Genomic DNA, 22651 nt, shown 5'->3' with positions numbered 1-22651 from the left:
CCAAAAAGGGAAGATACATTGAATGAGATAACCTTGGTCAAAGTGGTTGTCATTAGGATGATCAAGCTGTTGAAACCATGTCAAAGCTGACATTGGGGCTTGATGCAGTCCTCTGGTATATCGGCTCCTGTTGAACTGTCTAATGAATATGGACATTAAATGATGATGTTGGATATGGCCAGAATGCTGTTGATCATTGCACTTTGCTTCTAGATATAGATATCTTAGACTGCATCCCTCAAACCCCAGCTGGTGGATTGCCATGAAATTTTTCACCAACACACGTTAACTTCTAACCAACAGAAATACTGAACCATTACTCCTCAGAGCTGGCTGCTCCTATACTACTACTCAGGTTCATCTGACTCACTTGTCTTTTCTTCTTGCCACTGACATTGTGAGTTTCATAGTCCCCACGCTAATCACTATACTCAATCCTTTCTTCACAAAGCTTCAGTCTTCTGGAAACTCCTTCCTATCTATATTCCTGCAGTTGTTCAAGAAGTACATAAGCTGCACAAATCTCAGAAGGCTTGTGAACGTAATAGGCTCAACTTGATTCCTTCAGGTCAAATGATGTATGTGTGCCCCACACACCCCATCCCCACCCCATGGAGTTCATAGTCTTATGAGCTGTATGGTGGTCTTTTTCATGCTGATGACATGGAAAAAAGCACCCAAATACATGTTGTAATGTGGTTGGTGTTAGGAAAGTCATCTGCCATTGAAAGTGTGCCAAAGCACATACAAGAGCATGATGCAGTTTTAGGACTAGACCCATTGGATCCTTTTAAACCAATCAACCCATTTCAGCATAGAACATAGATTTTATATGATGCTGACAACAACGAAACACACACACACACACACACACACACACATGCACACACTTGCAAGTAGTATGAATAAAGAGTACATGTCTAGTAAAGTTGATATATATTATTCTTAGAGCTCACTGTTTCTTCATTACTTGAAATTTTATGCTTGATAAGCATTCAACAAATAACGTTAATGGAGGAATAAAAATTTTTTTTTTTCATAAATTTCTTTCATGGAACATCTTTGGTGCAAATCTTTAAGTAATGGTTTTATATTTAACAATAATATTGTGTGTGTGTGTAATTTTCTTTTATTTGTTCGTTTTTCCCATTCTGCTGTCCTGCTGTATTTAAAGCAAGTCTGAAGATCACAATTATTCTCGATCCTATGTCATCTCGTCTATATGGCTTAACATTTTTAGATTTAAATTTACCACTAATTGCAATTTTGTAACTGTAACTAGAAGACTACAGGATCCATACATCATTTTTAATTGTTTTGTTATTATTTCCTTTCTATGTTGTTTATTAATAACATAATAGTATGTCCTGTTTGTGTGTGCACAATCATAAACTTGTGTGTAACCATAACCTTGAGTGCCAGCCTTTGTACAATCTTGTACATTAACTTAGTGATTTTTTTATCACTGTTTGGCTAAGTTCAGTGAAGTTTCTTTGCTGATGACGTCATAAACACACTGAAACATATCTAGATTTCTCTCCCGTATTTGCTGAAATAACTAAAATAATATGAGTCATTGACTAATATTGTTTTCTTTTTCCTGACCAGACAATAATTTGTTAGTTTTTTAATATTCATTTTAGTAAATATGTTAACATTAATTTTACACACAATCCAAATCTAGTTTCAACATTCCACTTCAGTAACTTACACATATGTAAAATACACAGTTATAATATGTCATGGAAATAATTAAATGCATATATATTATTTACACACTTGTGTGCATGCATACACATGTGCATGCATGCATGTGTGTGTCTTAATACTCTCAAGCATACACATGAACATACCTACACATATACATGTGCATTGCATACACACACGTGTGTGTGTGTAGAAGCAAACACACACATGCACACAACCAGCTGTTCTTGTTTGATTGTTTTTGTCTTTCAGTGGTTCTATTTATTTTCAAAACAGTCCATTGCAGTCTGTTCAAGTACAGCACTAAGTGGAATTGGTTAATATTCGGAACATTGTTTATATATGAATGTTTGTTTTGTTTGATTTTAGAAAGCAAGAACAAATTCTCGGTTGGCAGAGCTTTGGACAGAAAACATTAATTCAGTACAGATAGAAATATATACATATGCATATTTGTAAATATTTGTGTATAGTTATTTAGGTTAATGTGTACTGGGGGGATAACTAAATAGATTAGTGAGAAACAGTAAGTTTGTTGTTGTTGTTTAGTGCTAGGTCTACCCTTATCCAGTAGACCTATGATCAAAGATGTTCTGTCATGGCATCACATCTTTTATTCATGTATAGTGTAACTAGGACTACATTATCCAATGTGTTCTCCCCACCATTTTTCTTGGGACAGTTGGATTTAAGGGAGCATTGGTTGCTATTTCTTGCATGTCAAACAGCTACACTAAAGGCTCTTGATTTGGTTGGTTGATTGTTGTCATTTAGCTCCAGGTCAGTCCTAAACCAGGTGACCCATTATCAGAATTATTCCAGCCATGACTATCCCATCTAGAACTACATTGTCATATATGTTGCTTTCTTTTTTTAAAGACAGCATAGTGTGATTTTAGAAATATATGGTTTTTATTTCTAGTAGGTTGAGCAACTATGTGGAGGCTCTCTCATTAGCTTGGCATGAGTGGGTGGGTTTGTAGAAGTAAATATAGTTTTTATTTTAAGATTTTCATTACTTCTATGGTCCTTTTATTTATATTAAGAATAAAATGTTTGTGAATAAAGTGTTAAGAATAAAATCATCATCATCATCGTTTAGCGTCCACTTTCCATGCTAGCATGTGTTGGATGGTTCAACTGGGGTTTGGGAAGCCAGAAGGCTGCACCAGGCCCAGTCTGATCTGGCAATGTTTCTATGGCTGGATGCCCTTGCTAATGCCAACCACTCCGTGAGTGTAGTGGGTGCTTTTTACTTGCCACCGGCACAGGTGCCAGACGAGGCTGGCAAACGGTCACGATCGGATGGTGCTTTTTACATGAATGTTTGTGAATGTTTACTTTATTGTAATTTGTACTTAATTGGTTTTAAATGTAGTGACTGGCAATACTTGTAAGGTGTTCTGTATTCAGTACTTGGATTTATCAGTTTGTGAATATGGTATCCTGATATACTTGTTTGCTTTGCAATATTCATTGTATAACATTATTAAATGCACAAATTAATTTATTCAATACAGAAAAAATTTAATAGTAAACAGAACACTAGCATCATCAATGCAGTGAATGAAGACATTTCAATTAAATTACATTTGTAGTGATGATAAAATATTTAAATGACTAATTCTGGTAAAGAAAAGTTAGGGAGACAACTTTGAAATTTAGATTTATCAAATTTAATTAAATATAGAATATGTTGGGGATTGAGTCTGGTCTCTGGCTACACTGACAACTCCAGACATATTAATCTTCTAACACCTCTTCAGCAATGCATAGTCTTATTGCATTGCCAGATTTTAGAATAGCTTGAGAAAATATGTGAAGGCATGTGACTCAGTGGTTTGGCACACGGCCATAATGTCATGAGTTCAATTCTTGAACTGGATGGCATGTTGGTACCTTAGTTGTAACTATCTTAACTTTTATTCAGAAATAGTATATCTATTATTCAACATGTTCTTGGAGATGTTAAGGTGTGATTTGCAGGAAATTTAGCTGCTGTTTCTGGCAGTTTGAAATTTAAGACTCCCTCATGTTATGCTTGTGTATCATTTGTGGTATTCATTTTGTGATTCATCATTTTTGTATTTTGGTTTGAAAATAGGTAATATGTATATGATATACTAATAATCTTTGTGATGTCCAGAGATTGTCTTGATTGAGATATTTTAGAAATTGAAGATTTTAGCCTTTTGTGATATAACAGTGCTTATCATAGTAAGAATCTAGAATTGTATGCTATCTGTGTCAGTCATCAGTGCTCTTCTGATTTGTTGAATGTACTTAATCCTAACCTAAGATTATTATTATAGGTGGAGTTTCTATTTTACATGAAATGTTGTTACTGTTATCCTAGAATACAGATGACATTTGTATGCATGAGTGTGTGTGTGAGTCTGTGGGCTGACTTGTATGTGTATGTGTCTGTTTTCTAAAGAGGATCCTCTTAGTGTATGAACATATGTTTTTACTGAGACTGATGAACAGGTAAATAAATAGATGAACAGTTTATAATTCAGTTTCCATGTCCTTCCTCACCTGTGGTCACGAATATTGGATAATGACCAAAAGGGTACAATCATGAATACAAGTGGCCAAAGTGGGGTTCCTCTGAAGGATTTTTGGATCTCAGAGATCAGAGAGCCTCTCCAAGTAGAGCTATAACTTCTTCACATTGAGAGGTCACAGCTCCAGTACTATGAACATATGATTAGAATATTGCAAGTGACTTAGGAGTAGACCAAGAATGAGATGGCTGGATAATAGCCATAGTCTCAGTTGTCCATGCTTGGGAATTGAGCTGAAAAGTTTAATGACAAATGCATTTGATAGAACCCTATGGAGGAAGTGCCTGAGACTCTACCCCCATGACCCTTCCAGGAATAGTGAGCAGTGAAGATGGATGAATGGAGTTATTTAGTGAGTCAAAGATAATTATTTTTAATATTTGAGATAAATATGAGAATATTCATAAAGATCAGTATTACAGTATTTGTTTACTAGTATTTTTGTCTATTCTCCAAATCATTTAAAAGATTTCCCCTACTCTAGACTGTCTATGAGTTTGTAGACATCAAAAATCATTATCAAATTACACTCCTTTATTTGGATATACACAGTTGATTTGTTGAATGAATATACACTTAACTTGGCAATTGAGAAGGGTCAAAAACTTGATTGGGAATGTGTACTTGAAAAGGGTGGGGAGAAGATAATTTAAAAGTAGCTAAGTGAAGGGAATGTTCCTATCGGTGTAAACATCCGGTTTGGTGGTTTGTACAAACAGTACACTGTGTTTACAGAGGAGATACAAATAATGGTTAAATGTAGGGTAGTTAGGGCATAGGTAGTCAATGAAATTCTCCACCCTCACCAAACTGGACAAATGGTTTTAACCAGGTCCCATCCAACCCTTAAGCCTTATGTTAAACATGCCTACTCAAAAGCCATCATCAAAGCTTAAGGTGAACTTAATCTTTGACTTGGCTAAACACACACACACACACACACTCACACACTCTCTCTCTCTCACACACACACATACACACTCTCTCTCTCTCTCACACACACACGCATTACTTCATATGCCTACTACTTCTCACACCTCTTCCTTACTGCAATAAATTATCAGCTTAGCCACTACATTTTCCCATGTATTCATAAGCCAAAGGTTGGGTGGAATGCTTTATTTTTTTTCCTTTTTAACTACTTCTTATTTTAGAAATATATTTTAAATGGTCGTCATATTTTAGAGTATAGTTGTATTTATAGCATTTGTATTTATGATTTTTAATTTATAATATTGTTGTATTTATTATAGTTTTTTATTTATTATATTATTTATTTATATTTATTGTATTTATTATATTTTTACCAATTATTAATAAATAATGATAAAAAGCAAGTATATCTGCACCAAATCCAACAATATTCCTGTGTAGTTCCTTGTGCCAAATACACTCATTATAATAATGAGTATTGTTTCTATTCAACCTCAAAGGATTTTACTAGAAATTAGACAAAGGTAAAGCCCTTGAGTTTTTAATGAACCAAAAGGAATCTATTGAATTAACTTGTCAAACAATAAAGCTGTGGGTAAGGTCATAAGTGACGTCATCTAGTTTTGTGAGTATGTAGTTCATTTGAAGAATGTCACCGATAACTTATCACCTGTGTGCTTGTTTTATCAGACACCTTTATTGATATTTTTTCTTGTTCGATTTGAAATGATAAATATTTGAAATTTCTGTTGTTGTGACAAATAGCATACCACTTCTTCATTACTCATGCATCCTCTTCTTTCATTTCAATATGATGGATTATCTACTTGTTAGATTAATCTTTTTCCAGGGATTAGTATTATTACTGTTCGTTCAACCATCCTAATGATAGATTGATAAAGTAAACAAAAATGCATTGCTTAGTAAAGCCTCTTTAACACAATAGCTCAAATCAGTTTTTTATTTTTTAATCAATGTATATAGTTCACTACATTTACTACAATGGTTATAAAAAAAATTTTGAATACGACAGGTAATGTCTCGGTTTTGTTTTTGTTTGGTTGCTCCGAATATTGATGTTTGTGCATATATATGTTCTATTTTATATTTCCGTTTTGTTATCTATCTTATTCATATAAGAAAGAAAGAAATATTTGCTCTCCATTATTTGTTCACTATTTAGTAGCTTTGTAATTGTGAGAAATGTTGTTGTTATGCTGTTAAGAGAGAAAAACAGAAATAGTTTGAGTTTGTGCAGGCAGTTTTAGAAAATAATAGCAACGATGATGAAGATAATGATGAATAAATGGTAATGATGACACTATTGATAATGATGATAATAATAACAATAATAATGGTTATCTAAAGTTTTTTGTAGTTGCATATTTACATAATTTTTTTAATTATCAACATTAATTAAATTTCATTGATATGTTCATCCTTTTCTAATGAGGGTAGTTTATTTCCTATTTTTATTGCAGGGATTTCAAATTCTCTCTCTCTCTAAATAAATAAATAAATAAATAAATATAGTTTCAAATATGACTGGTTAATAAGTTTGCATTGCAACCACATGGTTTTGGGTTCTATCCCAGTGCTTGGCCTCTTGAGCAAGTTTCTTTTGTTGTAGCTTTGGGCTGACCAATGCCTTGTGAATGAAATTTGGTAGATGGAAACTGAACAGATGCTTGTCATTTACGAATTTATGTGAATGTTTCTCTTCACACTGACATCACTTAAGCAATGATACTGTAGCTTGTCAGATTCATCAGTGTTGATGCATGAAGATTGATGAAATAAAAATAGCTCAGTTGAAAAACATGCAGTGATTTACAACAAGAAGGGCATCCTGCTGTAGGCTACTGCCCCAACATCTTGTTCAGCTCATGCTAACAAGGAAAAATGACACAATAGTGGCCATAATATAAGGGCCAGTAAGAACAAATGTTTTGAAATAGTTATAGAAGATTAACAACACGTTAAAACTATGTATTTTACACATATTTAGATATATCTAAAATCTTTTGTGAAAATTCCAAGTGAATGGAATAAATATTTTGTAAGCTATGAGGAAATAAACAATCTATCTCCCAAATTGCAGTGGCCAAAAGTTAAGGGTCACTTAGAAAAAATGAACTACTAACCGATGTATTTGTTGTTTAGAAGACTGTTAATGGGCTAACAGTTACTTCTTATGATCTTACATTATTGGAACATTCAACTGTCAACATGGTGGCTTGTGAAAGACGACCAGTGTCCTGTGATGAAAAACAAAGGATTGTATGCCTTCACCAAGAGGGCAGGTCAAATTCTTTGATAGCAACTACTGTAGAAAGGTCTAGAAGTGTTGTGCAATGAATTGTAACTCATTTTAAGTCATCAGGATTGACAGATGCTAAGCCCAAAACCAGTAGACCTCATAAAAGTTCACCAAGACAGGATTGTGTTATGGTTAGAATGTCACTGAAAGACAGGTTTAAGAGTGCTGCCAAGATATCCTGCAAGTTTAGCTCACTTTTGATGTCAACGTATTGCACAAAACAGTTACTTGGAGGTTATTAGGCTTTGGGTTGCTTGCTCAGGCACCAGCAAAGAAACTTCTGATCTTCAAAAAGAATCAAAGAGCCTGTCTTCGTTTTGCTCACAAACATGTCATTTGGACAGGAGAACATTGGTCACAGGTTCATTTTAGTGATGAATCAAAGTTTAATGTGATTGGTTCTGATGGCAGGATGTACATCTGACAAAGAAGTGGCAAAAGGTTATTTTATGCATGTGTGAAGAAGACAGTGAAATATGGAGGAGGCAGTGTAATGGTATGGGGAGTGATCTCTGCTGCTGGTCCTGGTCCACTTATTTGCCTACAAGGGACTGTCAGTGATGAAATCTACAAGCAGATTCTTAGATAGCATGCCCTTCCCCATCTCTGATCCTTCTCAGTTCAACCTGCTATCTTTGTGCAGGACAATGCTCCCTGTCACACTGCAAAGAGTGTCAAAGATTTTACGAATGGAACAATATTACTCCATCATTTTGCAAGAAATTAATTCACTCTTGTGGTAACAAATGGTAGGTCATTGATAGTAAATGGATGTTCACAAAATATTAATAGTAAGGGTTTCTTTTTTGTTCTTGTTCCATTTTTCATTGTTTTCCTAAGTGACCCTTAACTTTTGGCCATTGCAGTTTGGATGATTATTTGTTTATTTCCTCATAACTTATAAAATATTTATTCCATTCACTTGAAATATTCTCAAAAGATAGATATATTTAAATGTGTTAGTCTCCTCTAATAAATATTTCAATACGCTTGTTCTTACTGACCTTTATATCATGGCTGTTACAGTACATGTGTGCACACATAAGCAAATACATATGCATTCATATATATGCACATGGAAACACTTGAATGTGCATACTAAGCAGTATTGAGCAGAATATTTCATCTTGGTTCTTGAACATGTGCATTGATAACAGAATGAATACTTTATTCATTCTGTTATCAATGTTATCTATTGGGTCATCCCATAAATAATGTGGTTTTTTATACTTCCTTTTCAAAATTAAGATAAACAAAGTTCTTTTTTAATCTAAAATTTACTCTTCTTCATTTTCTACAATGCTCTTCCATCTATCTGGTAGACTTGTAAGGCCCCTCTTCTAAAATTCACTTGTCTGTGATGAAAAATACTCCTCCAGTACAGTTCTGACCTTATCTACAGAATTCATATTTTTTTCATCCAAATGATTTTGAAGACTGCAGAATAAATGATAATCAGATGGGGCAATGTCTGGCGAATTTGGTGGGTGGGGCATTGTTTCCCATTCAAACTGCTTCAGCCTTTGAAATGTCATCCTTGCTTTATGTGGCTGAGCATTATCCTGATGGAAGAACACCTTTCGTCTTGAAACCAAAGTTGGTTGGGTTTTTTCTGGTGCTGACTTAAGCCACTCAAGCTGCTCACAGTAGATCTCCTTTGTTAACATTTGGTTTGGGTTTAAAAGTTCAAAGTGGACTAAACCTTTCATATCCCACCAAACAGATAACAACACCTTACATGGGTGAAGACCTACTTTAGCCTGGGGTGCTGCTGTTTCTCATTTCCCTACCCACTGTCTTCAGCACTTGACATTTTTATAGGGAACCCATTTCTCATTACAAGTCACTATTTGGTCCAAAAAAGGTTCATTCGTGAGACATGGCAGCAAAGAAGAGCACATATTCACACTCTGTGCGTGATTAGACCTGGGAAGTTTGTGCAGAACCCAGTGACCCAATTTGCTGATTTCTCCAATGGTAAGCAGGTGTTAATGAATGGTTGAATAACCAAATCCAAGCTTCTTTGCTAGTTCCTCAACAGTTATGATGAGGTTTTGAAAATATAACAGTTAAAATCAAATTGCACTCTTCAAAACCCACACTAAGAGTACGCACAAGGTAAAATTACTTCCTGCTTTTATAGCAAGTTGATGCAGGTAGTTTATCCAATCTACCTCTGACTTTTAGTTCATGCAATTGATAAAACCTCACTATATATGAGAAGACTTGACCATAGGCACATCTATATAGTCACAGTCTTTTGGGAATAGTAAACTAATCTTTTTCAAATCACACTCTTATCAATTTATATAAAGGCACACTAGATAAGATAGCCTTACCCCTAAAAAAATGAGATGGCCATGATTCACACAACTTTGTTCATAGGCCAACAACAACAACCTTAAATAGTTCAGTCCACCAGGCTGTAAAGAAGTACTGCAATACAAGCTGAAATGGTCTATTGTTATTGTCAGTGGCAGATTGCAGACTTGAGTCATGTTTTGTTGACATGCATGGCCAAGTTGAACTTTGTTGTGAGCATGCCCGGAAGAAGTTTTGGTGTTCTACTTACCATTCATTGATGGATACTCTTGACTACAAAATGTATCAGTTCCTCTGACATCAAGCACATCAGCTGAGCTAGGAATGTAAAATTCACTGGTTGCTCAAAACAATTGATTCTTCTCACTTGCAAAATTTTCATGTTTTTTCTTACAGAAGAAATATTGCATTATAATGCAGTTTTTACCATGAGGCTCTAATTTCAGTTAAATAAAGGTACAGAAAGAATTAATAGATGTTAATAAGTATCAGATATAAGATACAACCAAATTTCAACATCGTAAACTTGTTGAAGTGACTGCACTGGTATAAAAGATGGGCTACAGGAAATATTCTGCTCAATACCACAGATTTGCTTGTTACTTGTTTGACCGTAACCAGTTGAGCATGTTCCTTTGTGGCTGACAATATGTGCATCTCTGATCGCATGCAGAAGTAGTGGGGAAGCATCATAGCCATGTGTTGAGAGGAATTCTTTGGAGTTTGAATAATTCACCTTTGGAAACATAAGTATTTTGTTCAACATTCTTAAACAACCCTTATTCAAAGACCTTTTGAGCGGGATGGGCTACTCAACCTGAAGAAAATTCTAACTGGGTCCTCATTTGCAAGGTCATGCACTTTTTATCTTGATATGAGATCACCATGTCGTGCACATATGCCTGTGATGCATGTGACTGGTGTACCCTTGGGTAGTCACAATGGGTATACTGAGCTTTGTATATTTGTACCCCAGTGTCACTTTGATGGCATGCACTGTTCTCTCATTCAATAATAATAATAATAATCCTTTTTATAGACACAAGATCAGCAATTGTGAAAGATGGGGAACTTAATTACATTGACCCCAGTGCTCAGCTGGTACTTATTTCATTGGCCCTGAAAGGATGAAAGGCAATGTCAACTTTGGCAGAATTTGCACTAAGAACATAAAAGCTGGAAGCAATGCCACTGAGCATTTTGTCCAACATGCTAACAACTCTGCCAGCTTGTCACCTTATAATTTTTTCCCACTATTGGCATAAAGTCTGAAATTTTGAGGGAGAGGGGCAAGTCGATTACATTGACTTCAATATTTAACTGGTAAATATTTTATTGGCCCTGAAAAGATAAAGGCAAAGTTGACCTCAGCAGAATTTTAGTGATTCTAAAGGCTGCTAATTTAATAATAGTAATCCTTTCTACTACAGGCACAAGGCTTGAAATTTTGGGGGAGGAGACTAGTCGATTACATTGACCCCAGTATTTCACTGTTTCATAATGTGAATCCTCGTCCATTTGCATGTTTTTGCTGGTACTATAATATTCTTGTTACTCCTATTGTTTTGGTGGTATTCTGCGTTTTACTATCTTTGACTCATCTATCATGCTATCACTGATAGCTCCACAAGACAATGATTTGTCTACCTTGACATTAACTTGAACTTGTGTATATTGTGTAACTGACACTGACTCCAACTGAGAACTCATACAACAACTCTACTACTCCTGACTTCCCACAACAACTGACTGTCTGACTTTATAGTGGCTGACTCATATCACTTTGTTACGTGGGAAGGGGAATATCATTTTCATTACAATACACTGGTACTTAATTCATCGACCCTGAAAGGACGAAAGGCAAAGTCGACCTCAGCGGAATTTGAACTCAGAACATAGCAATGGGCAAAATACCACTAAGCACTTCATCCAGTGAGCTAACAATTCTGCCAGCTTGCCACCTTTAGTAATAATCCTTTCTACTATAGGCACAAAGCCTGAAATTTTGGGGGAAGGGGCTAGTCGATTACATCAACCCCAGTGCAAAGATGAAAGGCAAAAATCAACCTCAGTGGAATTTGAACTCAGAACATAGCGACAGGGGAAATACTGCTAAGCATTTCACCTGGCATGTTAAACGATTCTGCCAGCTCGTCACCTTTATAATAATAATAATAATAATAATAGTAGTAATAATAATTGATTCATATTTAAAAACCTATCTCTTCCCATCTTTCATTTATTAAACAAATATATATACTTAGAATATGCTATTTCTCTAATCAATAGGCTTAGTGGGGATTATAGGATCTAGTTTGAGTTTTTCTATTACTATTTTTCACTCATCTTGAAATGTCTGTTAATTTAATTTATAAATGTGCTATGTTTGTGGCAAAAGAACTATAAAACTTAGAATTAGGAACTCGAATATAAGAAGCTGATTTTCACACCAATATGGTAACCCATCTAGTATATCCTGCATGGGAAAACCTGAAGATGGGGCAGGCTGGTGGAGAGAGGAAGAGATGGATTATGATGAGGATTTGATATCTAGTGCATTGTATGTTTCAGTATTTACTTGAGATGACAGGAAACAAAATGGGTTAATGTACTTTAATAATATTTGCTCTTAGAAATTATCAAAGAAAGTGTTATTTTTCCTCTCCTCCCTCCTCATCCTCAGTCCCATCACTACTATTTTTGACAACGTCTATATTATCCCCATTTCACATTAGACTCACCCACTGCCAAAGAATTCCTGTCATTTATTCATAAATTAGCAAATAGTCTATGCTTGAATTATGCTAGAAACTCCCTGGTAACAAGCAGAATGTTTTGGCAAAATATTTCAAGTCTCTGGCATACTGTGTTGAATGATATGTAATTAATGTACACTTTATCAATTGTTTATACTCAACAACTCATTTTCTTTATACACATAATACCTTCTAAGTATTTCTGAGTATCCATCCACTCACTCACTGCAATAAGAAATAAGTCAATTCATTTATCCTAATAGTCATTTCAGAAATCAAAAGTTAATTTCTTCTTTGGAATTTTGACCCATTTCATTGACTTTCTGTGAGCAAATAAATGTTTTAAGCAATTTTCAAGGAAAATAGCTGTATCACTCAGTTATCATTAGAGGAAGAGAGGACAAAGAAGCTGTTTGTTTCATTATATGTATTTGAGATAAACAAATTGCTTGAAATTTTCTCCTAATTTGTGTGTATGTGTGTGTTAGAAAGTGAGAAACATTTTTGACAGTTCATCAACGAAGTAGTTACAGCTTTTGTTTATTTTCTCTTTTATGTTTATCGTGCAAAGGAAGACATAGAACCATTTATTTTAATATTTCAATGGATCTAATATGTTATAACGATTTCAAATTTTGGCATAGACCCAGATGTTTTTGCAAAAAGAGGGAAGTTAATTATATTGCCAGTACTTGACTGGTACTTACCTTATTGACCCCAAAAGGATGGGAGGTAAACTTAGCCTGAGTGGAATTTGAACTCAGAACATAAAGACAGACAAAATGCCACTAAACATTTTGCCTGGCATGCTAACGATTCTGCCAGCTTACCACTATGTATTTTTATTAAAAACAGTAATAATAATAATATCAGTGATTTCAAATTTTGGTACAACACCAACAATTTTGGAGGGGAAAGGTTATTCAATTACTTTGACTCAATGCTTGAATGGTACTTTATTTTATCAATCTCAAAAGGATGGATGACAAACTTGACTGTTGCAGTATTTAATCTCAAACTCTAAGGAGTCAGAAGAACTACTGCAAGATATTTCTGTCATCACTCTAACAATTCTTCCAATCCAGTACCTTAATAATAACACTAAGAGATGGTGAAGTATGATCTTTGAACTTTGGGCCTCATAGAGGTCATGGCTAAGATCTTTGGTGATATGCTTGAGAAGACCTGTGAAGCCAAGTGAAATCATAGTTGTGGCTGATGCTAGTGTCACATAACTGGCACCCATGCCAGTGGCACCCATGCCAGTGGCACCCATGCCAGTGGCACATAAAAAGCACCTTTTGAGTGGGCCTTGTGGAGGCAAAGTGGCCAATGCTGGTAGCATGTGAAAAGTATCTTTCAAGTGTTGTTGGGCCACACAATGGCAATGATAAATGACCGAGGCCTTTGGCATTATGTCATTATTGAGAAGAAGACCCATCAAACTAGTGTGATGCAAATGGCACCCATGTCAATAGCCCATGGAAGCACCCATTACACTCTCAGAGTGGTTGGCTTTAGAAGGGCATTCAGCCATAGAAACCATGCCAAATCAGACTGGAGTCTGGTGCAGCCTTCCAGCTTACCAGCCCTGGTCAAACTGTCCAGCCCATGCCAGCATGGACAACAAATGTTAAACAATGATGATGATGATAACTAAATGATTTCTCATTATCGTTATCTGTTATATTTCCAATTATTCCATGTTTGCACAGGTTGGACAGATCTGCAATATAATCCTTTCACATCTTATCTTTGTTACTATCTCTTTCTGTTATCAGTACCATTACAGTGTATCAAGTAATATCTATGTTGTTGCTGTTAGTTATATTGTGGGTTACAGCTATAGTAGGAATATTTAAGAACAACATAATTTTTTGCCCGCCTTCATTTTTTACAAATGGAATAGATGCTTGAGATAATTTTAAACTAATGACTTGAGTTTAAGATATTGTACCTTGGACTACTCTTGACATGACATTGAGACTGATAGATATCAGTGCATTTTATAAATCTTTATAAATCTTTATAAATGCAGTACGTGCTTGATAGTACTGAAAAAATGATCACTATTGACCTGTCTATAGTCTCTTAGTCAACGAACTGTCAACAACTTAAGTGTGCTAGTTATTTGGACTGCATCTATGACAAATTATTTTAATCTGTGTATAAAGAAAAATCATTAAAGCTGTAAAGAGTAAAGTATGAGGGAACAAATGGGAACATGATAAAATTTTACAAATTTCTATAATCTCTCTCTCCCACCCCATATGCATATATATACATATCATTAATGTAAATGTAAAATATATACAAATATATATATAAACGCAGGCATGGCTGTGTGGCAAGAAGTTTGCTTCTCAGCCACATGGTTCCAAGTTCAGTTCCACAATGTGGTACTTTGAACAAGTGTCTTCTACTTGTCTCAGATTGACCAAAGCCTTATGAGTGGATTTAGCAGATGGAAACTGAAATAAGCCTATCGTGTATGCATTTACATGTGTGTGTGTGTGTGTATCTTTTTGTGTGACTTTGTATCTGTGTTTGTCCCCCACCACTACTTGACAACCGGTGTTGGTGTGTTTATGTCCCTGTAACTTATTAGCAAAAAGAAACTGATAGAATAAGTACCAAGCTTTAAGAAAAGTACTGAGGTGGTTTTGTTCAAATAAAAAAGCTCTTCATGGCACTGCCCCAGTGTAGCCACAGTCTAATGACTGAAACAAGTAAAAGAAAAGATAAAAGATATATTTTACATAGTGCAAATGATATAGGACTCAGTATGTTGGATAGTGTGGATAGATATGTTTATCATATAAAAAAAATGACAGTCTACTCAGAGTTTTGCCCAATATATTCATTTATGTAAATGTATAACATTCGTATATGGACATAACTTTAAGACTTGAAATTATAATCCTTTCTGCTATAGACACAAAGTTTGAAATTGTTGGGGAGGGGACTAGTTGATTACATTGATCCCAGTGTTTCAATGGTACTTAATTTATCAACCCTGAAAGGATAAAAGGCGAAGTCAACCTTGGCAGAATTTGAACTCAGAACATAAAAATGGATGAAATGCTGCTAAGCATTTTGCCTGGCATGCTAATGATTCTGCCAGCCTTAGAGACTTGAAATTACAATGTCAGCAAACTTGTTACATCGTGAGTGGATTTTGATAATAAGTATTAGAAATAAGATGGGTTAATATTCTCAATCTAGTAAAGTTATTTTAATACAATTAACTTTTTGGCAATGCATATACAAATATTATATGGCTGTTCTACACTGATTCTATATTACAAATATGACCTAACCTTGTATATTTTTCTTCCTTTTTTCTTTCTTTCTTTCTTTATGACTGAGACTCAGAACTCAAGTCAATAAAATCAGTGTTTTATAAAATAGTCGTTTTGTTTATATAGTAAACTAGACTGGTGTCACTAGTCTGATGTATATCAAAGTCAACATCTAATTATCAATGTCTCTGAACAACTTAGTCTTCTATTGACAAACTTATGGAGACAATGAAGAAACTTCTACACAGTTGCTCAGTTTGCTAGACACGACAGCAAAATCCACTCACTTTGGATGATAATGCCCTAGGTACAGCTGTAAAAAAAAATGTTGGGATGGTTATAGCTGGAATGCTTTGATCATTGATCTGTTCAGTTGGAACTAATCTGCAATGTAATGCAAGTTGATGATTGCACTGGTAGGTCACAAGTCACTCTATAGTCTACAAAAATGTTTTAACACATATCCCATGGAAAGACGTGATCTCTTTCAGAGGTCAAGCTAATTGTAAACTGTTCTATTTTTCTTAGTTTTATGTAATTGTAATTATTATATAAAGTGGTAGCATAAATGAAAAGGTAATGCTAGGAAAATGCAGTATTTAGTTACATTTCTTTACATTCTTGATTCAAATCTGGTATAATTTCAGTTAGCTATGATACCTCCTTTTAAATATGTGGCTTTATGCCTATGTTAAAAATAGTTGTTATAAAAAACAGAAATAGTAGCAGGATGGATGAAATAAAATGCCTCACCATATTTAGTCTGATCTCTTTCTTCCCCAAGTTTAAAAGTCAGCATTGACTTTCACCACTCCATGGCCAATAAAAAATATTAGCCAATCAGTTTTTTATTGAGATCAATCCATTAACTAGAATTCTCCTCTAAATTTGTGATGCTGTGTTATAATGAAAAAAGAGGTTTATTTTATTTAATATGTTTGTAGGTTGTATGTTGCTTAAAAGAAAGTTTTGCTATATAGTGAATTCAATACAGTTTCTGTTCCTAGTTGAGTCTACTTAGGTTAGTAACTCTCTTGCAAAAAAGCATAAATATTACAACTTCTGCTTACTTAACCCTTCAAAAACATCAGATGTTATATCTCTGTCACAAAATTATTTTATTTTGTTGTTGTTGTTCTTATTGTTATTATTAGGGTGGAAAGCTGGCAGAATTGTTAGCACACCATGCAAAATGTTTGGCAGCATTTCGTCTGTCTTTACTTTCTGAGTTCAAATTCTGCCAAGGTTGACTTTGCCCTTCATCCTTTCAGGACTGATGAAATAAATACCAGTAGGACACTGGGGTCGATGTAATCAACTAGCCCCCTCCCCCACAGTTTCAGGCTTTGTACCTATAGTAGAAGAGATTATTATTATTATTATTATTATCATTAATAAGGCGGTGAGGTGGCAGAAGCGTTAGCATGCTGAATGAAATGCTTAGCAGCATTTTGTAGGCCTCCACATTCTGAGTTCAAATTCTGAAAAGGTCAGTTTTGCCTTTCATCTTTTCAGGATCGATAAAGTAAGTACCAATTAAACAATGTAATTGATTTACCCCTTCCACAAAGGCCAGCAATTATTATTATTATTATTATTATTATTATTATTATAACAATAATGGTTTCAAATTTTGGCACAAGGCCAGCAAGGAGAAGAGGGTAAGTCATTACATTGACTCCAGTGTCCAAATTATATATATTTTATCAATCCCAAATATGAAAGGCAATTTATCTGATAGATGATTTATGTGTTGTGTTGAGAATTTGAAACAAATTCTCTTCTTTGCAGGCATAAAAACTTGTTTGTTTCATTTCATGAACTGTAAGATCTTCAGGGAAGGAGGGAGAGGGCAAGAGGCAAAATGATTCTGAGTTCTAAGATCTTTTCTTCCTTAGATTTAACAAGTAACCTAAAACATTTCCATATATTGAACAAATAAAACAGGAAGAGTTAAATCCTGTCTCTCTTTTCTGATTAAAATTAGTGTTTATAATGTCTAATATCACTTTCCAATTCATTATGTTTTCTTACTTCAGAAGAAACTGATAAGAATTTGAGACAAGTTCATTTATCAATTTTGAATAAGTGAATATACTCCATATACTTCATTGACATTCTATCATCAATGTTGCAATATTGTCTGAATCCGTATTTCAAATTTATGAATATTTATTGAGAAAAAGAAGGAAAAGAATTAAAATCATACATTTCTGAGTTGCACTTATTTGGTGAATTATTTAATGAAAGTTCATCCTGTACTGTGACTGAAACAATTCTCATCAGTAGCTGTGTCATTGTAAATATTAAAACACCCATACACTGCTGTACTCTCTATTACTTAAATATTAATATTATTTTATAATATAATGTTATTATTAAGTATCATAGTCTTTTGTTATGCAACTACAATTTGTTTACTGAATGTTTAGTAAAATACCAGTAACTAATAGGTAGATGTATAAGAAAATACTGTGATGCTTAATGATATAAAATATAATAATAATAATCATTACGTCAACGCATTGACAAAATTTGGATCCTGTGGCAGAATTTGAACTGAGAATGGAAAGAGATAAAATAGTAACTACAAGATTTCTTGGCTGATGCTCGAACAATTCCACCAATCCATTGCCATGGATAGTACTTTATTTTGTTGACCTCTGAAAGAAAAAAGGCATAGTTGACCGTGACAGCATTTGAACTCATAGAGAACTGGAACGAATACCATAAGGTTGTTTTAACAACTCTTCCAATTCACTACCTAATGATGATGATGATGATTACAACAACAATGTAAAAGTGAATACAATAGTGTATGTATGTTTTAAAAGATGCATTGACTTTATTAAGTCACTTTGTATATTATTCATGTATTTGTTAATCATGTTATGTAACCTTAAATCAGTTTTCACTAATTGCTTTTATTTTCAGTATTAAATATATATACTTTTTTCATTTTATTGTTATAATAATTAATGATAATATTATTATTGCTGTTACTTATTTACTTTTATTGCTTAACATCATCTTTGTTTCTAGCTGTGACACTCAAAGACAAGATTAAGATATCAATGATGTTTTAATCTGTCTGTATTTGACTGGTAACCTTTCAGTAAAGTCTTGTTATATTTTCTTTTTCAGATGATACAGGTTACAGATCAGCATCAGAAAGCAGACCATACACCGGTGGCAGTACATTTGAAAGAAACCGAAGTAAATCTGTGTCATCAAGAGAAAGGAGGAGGTGTGCATTATTTACTTATAGATTTTTGTAATCCCCTCACTTTACTCTGTCTACAACATTAGTGATATAGTAACTTTTAAGCTAATAACATCATACTTAATGAAGTGAGAAGAAATATCTATTGTATTTACATACTATATGTGCTCATGTATGACTAAAATTAAGGGGAACAAAAATTCTAGAATAATATATCCCTTGTATGTAATATGCACTAATTTTTCTTGCACTATGAATGAAAAAAGGAGTGTTTGTTCACTTATTAAAATTTCTCAGCAAAATGTACTGAAAATGTTTCTGATTCCTAAACAAAGCAAAAAGCAAATCCAAAAGTGACCTTCATTTAAACTTTACCAGTGTATACTGTAAAAGTACATCTGCTGTGAAGTGAATGTTCAGGAAATCTCATAATCCTGTTTTTTCAGAAAAAGTGTGTATTATGAATATATATTGAGAAGAAAACTTCACTTCAGTGGCTAATATCTTAATATGATCTTAGCAAGTACAGGTAATAACTCTAGACATATTTTAGTTATATTAAACCACTTCAATAAAGCATACTCTTCTCTGTGCTATGCAAATTAGGGTAAGAGAATTGGTACATTGATGTATTGTAATGTGTACTTGTAAGTTCCAAAAGTTATTATAAAAGACTAAAAGAAATTATCTAAAGACCCCATCTGCATGAAATGGTTGTGTGGTAAAGAACTTTATTACCCAATCATGTTCAAACACAAAGTATTGCATGGTACTTTGTGCAAGTGTCTTTTACGAAAATCTCAAGTGACCAATGTCTAGTGAGTGAAATTTATCAAACTCTGTGGAAGTTTGTCATGTACATGCACATATATATATATATATATATATATATATATATATATATATGCTTGTATTTGCTATTACACTCATTAAAAAATGGTACTGTTGTTTATATTCCATAACTTATCAGCTTAATGAATTGAGAGTGATAAGATAACTACCAATATTCCAAAATAAATTCTGTTATTGATATGCTTGAAAGGTAGGGCTGCAGTCTAATGTGAATGAAAGAGTTAAAAAAAAAAGATGGAAGGTATTACTATCATACTGTTTTAATGTATACATGGCCTGGATTCTACAGTTGGATGCCTTTCGTAATGCCAACCACTTTACAGAGTGTACTGGGTGCATTTTTTGTGCCATCAGCATTTGTGAGGTTACCATGAATTTTGTAAGAGAGAAAAGAATAAAATAAAAAACGAAAAATCTCCCACTATTAAGAGAAAGTAGTTAGGAGGGGAAGGTAGAGGTGGGTGGCTGTATGCCAGGTGTTGAAAGGCTAAAGTATGATAGAGGGACAAGCAAAGGTGTTTTGCCATAAAGGAGATGTATGCCTGAAGAAGATAAGGGGAAGGTAGTTATGGATGTGTGTGAAAGCAAACTCTCAAGAATAAGAATGTGAACATAAGAGAGGGCACAGACAGTGGGTCATGGGTGGGGTGAGAGAATGGATGCTTTCATAAGGGTGTTAGGGAAGAGTAAACAGGTGGAGGTAGGAATTAATGTAGTGAGTAATGAACAGGAGTTGCGGTGCAGATGATGGGACATACCAGTATGTAGATGGGTAGAGTGTGAGATATAGGAGAATGGAATAGAAAATATGTGCAAGAGTAATGAAAAGGGAGATATAGAAATACATACCCTAACTTCCTCAGAGACCACCGTCTTGCTAAATGAGGGATTATGTTGAAGGCTTTCTCCATATCAACAAATGCTAAGTATAATGGTTTACTCTTAGCTAAATACTTCTGCTGTAGTTGTTTAAGAAGATAACATCAGTAGTACCTAACACAAAAACAAACTGCATATTATCTACTCTAATACTGTTTCTAATTAATTGGGCAATAACTCTTTCTGTAACTTTCATGACCTTTTCCAGAAATTTGATAACTCCATAATTAATTCTAAGCTCCTTTACCCTTGTAACAACTGACTATAATGCTGCTATGCCAATCATTGTGGATGGCATCTTCTTGAATAACCTTATTAACTATATAGGTGATTCAACTGTATCCTACTTCACCATGTTTTAAGCATATCAGAAGTAATTCCCAATGAACCTGGGGTTTTCCCTGTCTAATTGCCTTATCTATCACATCCTTAATTGCCTAACTGTATCATGTATACACATATTTATTTCAAGAATACTCATTCTGTTCCATTTTCCTTTTCTGTTTCTATTTTCATAGTCCTTGGAGTCCTCCTGACGCTCGTGCCAATCTTTCAATCTACAAAATTCAACCTCGAAGTATTGTTGATTATGAACCAGGATGCTCTTCAATAGCATTTAAAGAATCAAAACCAGTAAGTAGATCTATAGTGACATATATATATATATATATATATATATATATATATATATATATATATATATATTATTTAATACTTATAGGGTTTTTTAAAATTATTTATTTATTATTTTTTGCATGGACTTGTTTTATTAATTTGAAATTTTAATTGAAATTATATTACATTTTTCTTTTACAGTTTATATTATTTTTTCTTTTATTTTTCATTTTGGTTTTGAGGTGGGGATAAGTTGAAATTTCAAGCTGATAAGTGAGATAGTATGATGTTAAGGGACTAATCTATAGGTAACTACCCTCTTCAGTTCAAACCATACAAGCTCAGTCATTATATTGTCACCACCATCACAAAGCAGTTTACTTAATCCCATTAGCTCTTGTTTGACAAAGTCACAAAAGAAACTGTTCCTTCATAATTTTGTGGTTTGTGAAATTGAAAATATATTCCACCTATGAAAGCTTCGAACAATGAATGTAAAACAATAAAAATGAACAAAATATATTTTTATGAAATCTGTAAGCAAGGAAAGGGTTGGTGGTTAAAAAATTAGTCTTTTTTTAAAAAATCAAAATTTAGTATTAAATTGAAAAATTAAAAAACAGTTAACATATGGCAAGCATGTGTTCATATTCATGAAGAGTTACTGTCTTTTAACTTGGGTTTCATTATCAGCCTAATTGTTTATATATATAGGTGCAGCATCACTGTGTGGTAAGAAGCTTGCTTCCCAACCACATGGCTCTGGGTTCAGTCCCATTGTATGGCACCTTGGGCAAGTGTCTTCTACTTTAGCCTTGGGCCAACCAAAGCCTTGTGAGTAGATTTAGTAGAAAGAAACTGAAAGAAAACCATCATATATATCTATGTGTGTATGTCTTTGTGTCCATGTTTGTCCCCCACTACCACTTGACTACTGGTATTGGTGTGTTTACATCTCTGTAACTTAGTAGTTCAGCAAAAGAGACTGATAGAATAAATACTAGGGTTAAAAAATTAAGTCTTGAAGTCAATTTGAGGCAATGCCCCAACATGACTACAATCAAATAAAAGATATATATATATATATATTCGTTTATATGTTTCAACCTTGAGGCTGTTGCTATGATATTTATTTTCTCCTTAATTTTGTTTTACGAGATCACCTTAGTTTTATC

The 22651-nt window shown here is 34.0% G+C and overlaps 1 protein-coding gene across 11 annotated transcripts in view; it reads left to right on the top strand.

Annotated features, from left to right (window-relative positions):
- Positions 1–22651, top strand: part of LOC115212426 (sorbin and SH3 domain-containing protein 1) — a 504251-nt gene that overhangs the window by 276919 nt on the left and 204681 nt on the right. For all 11 annotated transcript variants that reach the window (XM_036503384.1, XM_029781340.2, XM_029781341.2 and 8 more), the window contains 2 exons: positions 19052–19154; positions 21380–21494. In XM_036503384.1, coding sequence (XP_036359277.1) covers positions 19052–19154; positions 21380–21494 — 218 coding nt within the window. The remainder of the gene's footprint in view (positions 1–19051; positions 19155–21379; positions 21495–22651) is intronic.

The sequence above is a fragment of the Octopus sinensis genome, linkage group LG5, assembly GCF_006345805.1.
Source record: "Octopus sinensis linkage group LG5, ASM634580v1, whole genome shotgun sequence".
Lineage (NCBI taxonomy): Eukaryota > Metazoa > Mollusca > Cephalopoda > Octopoda > Octopodidae > Octopus > Octopus sinensis.
Note: the sequence above shows the minus strand (reverse complement) of the source record. Positions and strands in the feature narration are given on the sequence as shown.